We start from the raw sequence: 9,525 nt of genomic DNA on the forward strand, positions 1-9,525 counted from the left end.
CCACCCGAGTCGCCCGAGCGGGGGGCGACGCGGGGCCCAATCCTTAAAATTGGGGGAGATTAAAAATTGATTCCTTTTTTTGTGCAGTTAATTTGTTCATTTTCCACAGGGCTTACAAATACATTATACTTAGTCTGTGTATGTATGATCTCTTGGGACTTGAAAAAACAGAAAGAAAGAAAAGAAAACAGTTAGGCGCCCAACAAGCTCACCTAGCAGTTTCCGGCTACACGGCGCCAGAAAAAAGAAAGGCTGATTGCTCCAGCAAACGACTGTAAACAGAGGCCTAAAACGAACCACAGGCTGGAAGAGTCCTGCTTCTGATGTGTGGTCAATTGGAGAGGCTTCAGCATCTCAAGGGTGACAACTTATCGCTGAGTGGCCCAGTAGCTGTGATTACGGGGGTTTCATGGAACTGAAGTTACCCTGAAAGCATGTGATTGGTGAAAATGTCTTGCCCATTTCGCACGAATTTGTTGGCAGTAGCACACTCTGCTACTGTTATTTCACTTCAATCTTTTTTGTCAGTCTCTATGTTTTGAACCTATATCTTACGACTATGCTACTGTTTTTTCACTTCAATCTTTTTTGTCAGTCTCTATGTTTTGAACCTATATCTTACGACATGGAGGATTTAGCGAAAACATATGGATCGACCGAGTCGCACGAAAACATATGTATAGACACCAAACTCTGTATTATCCCAAAGACAATCGAACAGAACGCATCAGCAATAGGCAATGGCCATGACCCTTGATGTAATGATACACTTCTGCGAACTTGCAAACATGGAATGGACCAGCATGTCGATGGACCTCTTGCAGTCTTGTATACATACATATATTGCATAGTCCAAAATGGATGAACACCAGCTCTGAGGTCCAACATTTGCCACAGATTGGCATTGATTGTTACACAGGTCACAAACGTAATCACAAAATTCCGGGTACAGTTGATTCTCTCGTGATGCGGCGCCGGTCGCAAAGAGCAAAACGGTAAAACAAATGGAACAGCACAATACATATGAGCAAATACACATCACTTTCTATCTAGCTAGTTTCCTCCACACGGTGCGACCACGGTTGATCTCATCCCCAGCCCCAGCAAATCTCAAGCAGTGCAAGAACTGGCGCTGCTCTTCTGGGTGCGGCGCTGAAAACAGAGATCCATTAGAATTTATCTCATCCCCTTCCTCTATATAGGTGAGAGAATCGACTATGTCATCATGCTGGCATTCTCTTCTGTAGTCAAGAGTGATTGTTTGCAACTCGTGGGTATCAATAATATCTTGAGGTATGCTCTGTGGTTTGAGAGGAAAATGGAAAGAGATATCAGAAACTATCACAAATCAACAAGGATACATTTATACATGTTTCCAGCGAGTGATTGTTTACAGAGGGAGTATTAAGGAATAACCAAATAAGTGTAGTGAACTACTCAAGATATCTATCTCAATAAAGAAAGTTTGAAAACAGGATAACTCAGGCAAAAGGAGGAACGGTGAACTGATGATTACAAAAATGGCTGCTGGAAAACTCACTTCGAGGACCCAACCAATGTAAGTGACATTATTGACATGTTGGTTCATGTCCAGATCAGCTCTTCTAGGCTGCAATTCAGAAATTAAGGCATGTCAGCATTACAGTTGCTCAAGTGCAGGTCATAACAACCATCCATAAAGGGGAGAAAAACTAACCACTAGACCGAGCCTCGAGTGCTGTGCAGGATCTGTTAGAACAGGAATCTTCTTCAGACTGCCATTATTTTCCTCAGGGAATGCTAATCTGCACAATGGTAATTTGTTATTTGTGACTGACTACAATGGGGAAAAATATTATAGCAATTTTCAAGTTATTCAAGAATGTTTATCCATTGAATCACATAAGACCATAAGAGTGTGCAGTGGAGCACATTTGAATTATAAAAGAGGCGATATTATCTCGGTTCAAGCCTAAAGAAGAGGAAACTATGAGTACCGATTTACCTTGGACTCTTTGGACAGTGGATAAACACCTCATCCCTGACTTCGTCACTGACTCTTTGAAGTCTGCGTGTATTTTGGTTCATCATGACCCACTTGCTGGAAAAACAAGTGATACGACTTCATTACTTGTGCTGAGCACAGTGAGAGATCTAGCTCTGTACTAAACTATTAAACTTCAGTTATGCAAACATATGTTGAACATCTAAACAAAGTCCCTAACCGATCCTCCTTCTTAAGCATGGATCATTAGGGCTGCTATTAATTCCACAAGCAGCAAATAAGTACAGCATACCACATCAAATAAAGTATACTGCATGAACAATTGGAAAGTCTGATTACTGTCTTAGAAACTTACTTTGCCAGATTTGCATGGAGAAGTACATATTTTGATTATTGACATACTTTAATTTTAGTTGCTGAAAGTCTGATGACTGTCTTAGAAACTTACTTTGCTAGATTTGCATGGAGAAGAAAAGGTGCAGATAACAAGGTGGAGATGAAGTTAAAAAAGGCAAGACATATAGTTAGTTATAAAACAGGTGCAAAACAATTACTTGTCCTTTTTTTCTTCTTCCATTATACATAGAAGTGGTTCTAACTGTGAACAAACATGATGAGTATCACTAACGGAACAAAAAAGCTTAAGCTTCACACTTGAGCAGTATGTACCTGGTAGCTCTTCCAATAACTTCACCATTAGCTAAGTCCTTAAGGATCCAATCACGCCGAGTACCGATCTTTCCATCAGCTTGGCACCATGTTTCAATCTCAACAACATCACCCCTATACGTAGCAGAATTACCCCAGTCAGGACTAAATCATGCTTCAAGGAGAACCGCGGGAACAAATATTATCTTTATCTTGCAAATTTACCAAGCAGGGTATTTGTAGATCTCAATGTGCATCCTATTTGTGACCCAAATGAGTCCAAGTTCTCTCATTGTTGTAGTCGTGGCAAAACCGTCGGTGGAGAACCCAACGCTTTGTGCATGATTACACCCTACCTCCTGCAGTTACAAGAAAGCTTATCACAAATAGGCCATAAAAGAGAAAATAATAAGACCGTTATCGACAAGCCCCACCATTATGCCATGACAGATGGATCATCCAGGACGTTACATCGCTTAGCGTACTTATAATGAAATGTTACTTGATTTATTTATTTTGAGAACGGAGATTAGTTGATTATATGCCAAAGCAAGCAAATCCACGAGATTCGGTAATAACAGCTCCACTGAAATTCTTCCAGCACGCAGAATTATTTGAAGTGAGTCGAACCACAATAGCACTGGTGTTCCCTATCAGATCTTTGAGCACAGGACTTAAAAGAGCCCACGCATTAGTTAACCATGGACAAAGGAAAAGTCACACTAGTTTCGAGCGTGAGGCGCAATTCTGTGGGTGATATCACGGGCGCTAGGATAGCTAACTTGTTCAAGCTCGAGCTCTCAGCTTGGGCAAAGGGCACCCAGCACATGTTTGAACATAATGGTAGTACTAACTAGGAACTCCCCTTGCCAAATTATAATCGCGGCACAGCAGCAGGAGCTCTGAATCTGCCGCAAGTCTGAAGCTACGAAAATTCAGATCCGAATCCCCAGCTCTTCAGTCCCCCAAGGGGGTGGGCGATGGCATCTCATTTCGCAATCCAGCAGAGAGGCCGGCACGAATCGAGCTTCCTTCCCGGATCTCCTCCCGGGCCGAGAGATGGAGATAGAAGTGGCGAATTGGCGCTCGTACCTGGAGGAGGTTGGCGATGGTCTCGACGGTGGCGGTCTTGTTGATGCCGACCTCGTAGCAGCGCACGATGAAGCTCTCCTTGTAGGAGAGGCCGTCCTCGAGGAGGCTCCCCATCCGCAGCCGCTCCGCCAGGCCGGGCCGCTCCACCCCCTCGCGCCCCTCGGCCGTGGCCACCGCCGCCGCGACCTGCGCCGCCGCCGCCACGGTCCCCCGCGACGGGGCCCGCGCGGCGCAGCGCACCGCCGCCGACGCCCGGGGCAGGCCGCGGCGGCCGAGCGGGGCCGGGCCGCATTGCGGCGGGATGTGGCAGCGCAGCATGGGGGGGTCGGTCGCGGGGGCGGTCCGAGATTCGGCCGCCGACGGGTGGGGTTTAAATGGAGGGGCGAGGGGTGAGGGTCGGTATGGCGCGGGGGCGGTGGGCGGTAGCGATGCGGTGGAGCGGTGGAGATGGGCCGGGCGATAGGAACGAGGAGGGGACGGCGCGGTGACGACGGGGAAAGAGGGACCGGGCCCGAGCCGGAGGGAGGGGGGCGGGGCGGGGCGACCCGTGGACTCGTGGACTGGCGCGCCGGGTGGGAAATGAAAGGAAATCAATCGCGGTGTCTTCTTTTTCCTGCCTGCACCGTGACGCGCGGTACATACTTACAATGGTTTGCGTCAATCTTGGTCCTTGGGAACCGTTGTCATCAAAAAATAATTTATGGCCCTTGTGATGGACGGACGGACGGATCGCGGTGAGCGCGTGAGCCAGATCTCCACGAGCTCTTGCGTAGCGCAGGCACGTGCTTCCGCACTTGAGTAATGGCTACACACGCTCGATGCGAATGCGAGTCGTCGATCGGTGTTAAGTAATAATAATGGACGCAGTGGGTGGGCTCCTCCCGTTGTGCCATCCTGGTTGCCAGTGTCATTTTTCAATGTGGGATTTACTCGTGGAGAAAGTTTTCCATTTCTCAATGTGGGATTTACCCATTTTTTTAAGTACCAAACTAAAGATTTCCATTGTTTCTCCATGGTGAAAGTTTTACTATAGTACTACACCGCTCTCGCAACGCCCGCTCACGTACATCGCCGCCCCTTGCCCTCCCTCCGCCCCCGTTCATGCCCTCCTCGCCTCTCTTGCATCCAATTCTCTCACGCCGTCGCACGCCCCTACCAGGTGCAAACATCGGGGTCAAGGCAATCCGATCCAAATGTGTCGTTGTTGTCGCGCCTGAGGCTAACCTCGTCCTCCGAGATGGTGGCCGACTCGCTCCCACCCTCCTCGTCCACCGACTCGGCTTCCTCGCCTGCCTTTGCCCTTTTTGCATCGGCCCCTTGCCTCAAATCCCTGGTGGTCCGGGAGCCCGCTGCCACGATGCGTGCTACTAGCCATTGCCATGTTGCTTGGGTCGTTGCTGGCATGCCGCTATGTACCTGCAGCGTGCGGGCTAGTCCAAACGAAGATGTTGATGCTGCTTCGCCCTCCCCTCCGCGTCCTCACCTAAATTCGATGGTAGTCCGGGACGACGCTATGGCGACTGGAGGAGGGGATTCGTCAGCTGACGCAAACCGTGGAGGATGCGTTGACGTGCAAGGGAGTAGGGGATGCACGGATGCTGCTAGGAGCAGGGGGTTACGTCATCAAAGCCACATCCGGTGGTTAGTCTGACTGACCGCGCCGCCTACCTCAGATGGATGGGCGGACGGTGTTTCTGTTGTCTCATTCGCAAGCATTCCACCATGGACTACTAGGAACCGCTAAGGTATGGTGCTCCTACAAGGATTTCCATCTCGCCATACAATGCCCGGGCCCCTCCGTTGAAGCTATCCTCGTCGGCGCCTCCCTCCGGTCGTTGGCTAGTGTTGGGCTTGGCGGTGGCGTCCTAGTCGGCCTTGCTTCTAGGCCATGTTTGTACGCCGAGGCTCTCTTGGCGCCGCCCCTTGGAGATCACTTAGCTCGTCCTACGGGCTGCTGCATCTACCCTCACGTTCTCGACCAGGATATCCTTGTTGCTATGCTCTCGGCTAGGCCAGTAGGCATCGATCCGCGGCACAGTGATCCTATGCTTGATGAAGCATTGGCAGATTCTCCTCGGGTATTGCCTACCGTCAACTGTCTTGTAGTTTGCACTGCTTGGGGAGATGATGTGTGGTTGACCCATGTTGTCTTGTCGATGGGGTGAGGAATCCATTTATCCAATGTGTTAGGCTAAGTTCTGTTCATCCCGTCCTCGGTGGATCCTCCTCTTCTTTCAATGTGCAGTCCCTTGCACGTCTGATTCAGAGGAGACGCTTGGTTTCTACGCGGGGCGAATGATGGGGGCCTTCGACAAGTCTGGCGTTTTGGTTGAGGTGAGCAGTGTTGTTGTGGAGGTGGCGTAGGCTAAAGCACTACCATTATATCCGGAGGATGTTCTCGGGAAGGTTACTTGTGCACTCCCACACCCTCTGTTTGGGACCCCAACGCGTTTGCACGGCAAGAAGGATGACGGGTTGACGAAGCGGGTGTATGGAAAAGAAGAACAAGGCATGCAACATCCGGACGTCCAAGCGTGTGGAGCATAGGTTGTTGGAGGCTTTTGGTGAGTTGTCAGAGGTTATCAAAGCGGGGGGGGGGGGGGGGGGGGGCGTTGAGCAAAAGATGAAAGCATACATGTACAAAAAGCCGCTCTCACCGCAAGTGATCGAGGCATTGAGCACTTTTCCAGCATTGCGGGGAAGTCGAAGATGGACCTTTCAGGATGATTTTCACATGATAATGTTAGCACATCATGCTTACAGATTGAGACAGAAGAGTCATTCGATATGGATAGTTTCTCTTCGGCGAGTGGTGGTCAATTTGGTTGCACTTGAGGCATGTCTAACTGCTTTGGGCCTTGGCGCTATAGCGTCTGGCTCTGGCGATGTCCTTTGATGTTGCATTTGTCTTGTCGATATCCCAAAGCTCTAGTGCCTTTTGGGGGGGTTTTCATTCGGTTGTTCCTGAGTAACCAAGGATGTTAGGTTTTTGGGTCCGGTTGTCCTTATAAACCGAGCCATCTCTCTCCTTATTCTTCTTCTTAATGAACCGTAGGAGCCCCATGCCCCTGCGATGAGGTTTCTTTACTATAATGGACATGATTTATGTATTCATTGATGATGCAAGGCATGCGTTCTCGCGATTTCATCAAAACAAAAATATAAAATACATAATATGCTGATTTATAAGGGAAACTAGGTCGAAAACCACATAGAATAAGAATAGAATGACAGAAAAAACGACGTCGAAACAAAAAGACCACCACCTGAAGCGATTGAGATCGAGGTCTTTGAAAACGTCTTCAAGAATGGAACGAGGCCTAAGAACGTGGTCTTCACCGGCATCTACTCCCTTGGATCACAAAGTTTTCGCATAGACCCATTCACTCGACCCACCTAATCTCAGGAAAAAAAATTACAACCTTGCCAACAAACGCCACCACCGCTCTCACTCTGAATGAACACGGCCCAATGATGAGGAAAATACTCTTCGGTGATTGGTGATGCCTCTTTGTTCCAAAGAGGGAAAAGATGCCCACAAATGCCCTATCATTGGCCTGACAGCTGTCGAATCCAGAGCTTTCAACCTGATGCCACACCATCACCGTAGGCCCTGCAATGTGAGAAGAGTGACATGTTATATTTTCCCTACAGTTTTTCTTTACAAAAACTTCAATTTTTTCCATGCTTCTTTCTACAACTACAGTATTTAGTTACTAAGCAAAAACTGGTTTTCTTCTTTTTCCACCACACCCTTTTTCTTTACAAGTTGGCTTGTTTGCAAATGTGCTAGGATGTACTTCCTCATATGCACTATACTTCCTTCGTTGCACATACAACAGCACACATCAATGTACATGTCCATCCCGAGTTTAATTAGGTTCTTAGCATAAGTCAGCGGCGACAGAGAACATAAAGGAAAGAGAAAAGAAGCGAAATATTGAACGGTTCCATGCATCACTAGCTACTGTAGATGCCCATATTTCCGTGGACTGGTCACACTAGCTACAGATCGAAATTGTCGATCGCCCGTAGCAGCCACAGTGCTGCAAGTTGGATTAATGCATAGCTCCATTTATTTCAGGTCAAGGGCAATAAATAAATCTCGATCTGACACTGCTGCCTCTGGACCAAGTACATATACAGAGTTAAAATGCAGTTAATTTGGACGTATCTCTCGCTAGCGTACTTACTCTGAGTCTATTGCAGTTAAAATGCAGTTAACCTATTGCAGACAAGCAAGCAAGCTAGCTTGAAGCATACAGCCCGGTCGGCACATGAATTGACTGAAAATAGATCGACGGCTGAGATATGCTAAATTCAGTCCTGATGGATACGGTCAATCCGATATGGTCGCATACGGGCTGGCGGCTAAACCAAGTGCATATTCTTTTTCTTTCTTTTTTTTGCGGGAAAACCAAGTGCATATTCACTCTGAAAGAGATACTCCTGGCTGACACCTGTCTATGTCAACCAACCAATCGATCTGCAGCCGGCTCAGGCCTGCATGTTTTTGGTGTTTTTTCAACCCTAAACCACACGTCACTACAGTTGCATGTCAAACGATCGCACACAATAACAAGCGCATGCCACCGGTCATGCTTAACTACGATTGCATGTTCGTCGGCTGCATGCAACAGTAACTGTATGTTCACCGGTCTCTCGTAGGTGCTCATAAGAGCAACTCCAATCGGGTGATCCATTTCGTCACCTTGTGTCCCTTTGGGTTAGCGTGGACACAAAACTCGGCCCAACGCGGCGACCCAAACAGACACGCGTCCATTTTTTGTCCGCCCGCGACCCATTCCGGGTCCTAGTTTGGGCCACATTTGCGTCAGCGCGGACACAGGACTGACGCGCGCGACGCCCGCTGTTCTCCTTCCTCTGCCCCGCTAGTGGTGGCACAGCGCCACCATTCCTCCCCACTCTCGCAAAAACCTCCCGCCCACTCACGCGCTTGCCATGGACGACGGCGAGCTGACCCTGGACGCCGCCGCCGGCCTTGCCTCCGCCGGCAAAGGAGGCAAGGCCCGCGGCGCGCCGTCCAGTCGGCCAAGAGGAAGCAGCGCCGGCACGCGCTGGAAGCCAGGATCGACGCCACGGCCGCGCCCACCCTCGCCTGGTCTCTCTAATATTTTTTAGTCTCCCTCGGTTTCTCTAATATTTTTTACTTTGCTAAAAAAATAGGGGGTGAAATAAAATACAAAAATGAGAAAACCCATATTTGTACCATTGCCCGCTCGAAGCAACATATTTATATTTTGTTAAAATATATTTGTATTTTTTCAAGTATATTTGTATTTACCTTCGAGCGGGCAACAGTACCATTTCCTACATTTACATATTTTTATTTTGAAAATTTAGCAAATATATTCATGTATTACAAACTATAAATCCAGAAGAAGACAAAACGTTGAGAAACAACATGTAGAGAACAGATGACTTATATACTTAACCAAATTTAAATAGGCCGAAATTTAGCCACATCCAAAAAGTCATGAGAACATGCAGCCATGGACTAATGCTGTTAATTATTTTTTTGAGAAGACTAATTTTTTTGAGCGGTTTTTGAGAAGACTAATGATGTTAATCAGATGCATCAGGCAATCAGGAGAGCCGCTGGGCTGTTGATATGGGCTTTTAGCAGTTTCCTGGGCTAGATTACTGCTTCGTTGGCGTCGTAAAGAAGGCACGGCAAGCGGGCACGGTAGAGGAGCCGATCCTGTTTTGTGACGTGTGTGCACGCCATGCCCATGCATATACTCCTTAGTTTTCTTTTTTACTTTTACTTCGCGTATAAG

General features: G+C 48.0%; 1 protein-coding gene across 1 annotated transcript; it reads right to left on the reverse strand.

The window, feature by feature from the left end:
• Positions 1-806: 806 nt before the first annotated feature.
• Positions 807-4,057, reverse strand: LOC109765270 (oleoyl-acyl carrier protein thioesterase 1, chloroplastic). Its single transcript, XM_020324060.2, has 7 exons — positions 3,725-4,057; positions 2,858-2,991; positions 2,654-2,767; positions 1,985-2,080; positions 1,697-1,784; positions 1,541-1,609; positions 807-1,300 (listed from the first exon to the last, which is right to left on the reverse strand). Exons 1-7 carry the CDS (start codon positions 4,040-4,042, stop codon positions 1,046-1,048), a joined length of 1,074 nt encoding a protein of 357 aa, XP_020179649.1. The 5' UTR covers positions 4,043-4,057; the 3' UTR covers positions 807-1,045.
• Between the last annotated feature and the right edge of the window lie 5,468 nt (positions 4,058-9,525).

The sequence above is a fragment of the Aegilops tauschii genome, chromosome 5 (genome assembly GCF_002575655.3).
Source record: "Aegilops tauschii subsp. strangulata cultivar AL8/78 chromosome 5, Aet v6.0, whole genome shotgun sequence".
Classification (NCBI taxonomy): Eukaryota; Viridiplantae; Streptophyta; class Magnoliopsida; order Poales; family Poaceae; genus Aegilops; species Aegilops tauschii.

Coding starts and splice junctions, on each gene's coding strand:
- LOC109765270 (XM_020324060.2), bottom strand. CDS start 4,042: ATGCTGCGCTGCCACATCCCGCCGCAATGCGGCCCGGCCCCGCTCGGC. Junction 2,081..2,653: donor GTTATTGGAAGAGCTACCAG/GTACATACTGCT, acceptor TTGTTTTTCCAG/CAAGTGGGTCATGATGAACC. Junction 1,610..1,696: donor ACTCGAGGCTCGGTCTAGTG/GTTAGTTTTTCT, acceptor TCTGAATTGCAG/CCTAGAAGAGCTGATCTGGA.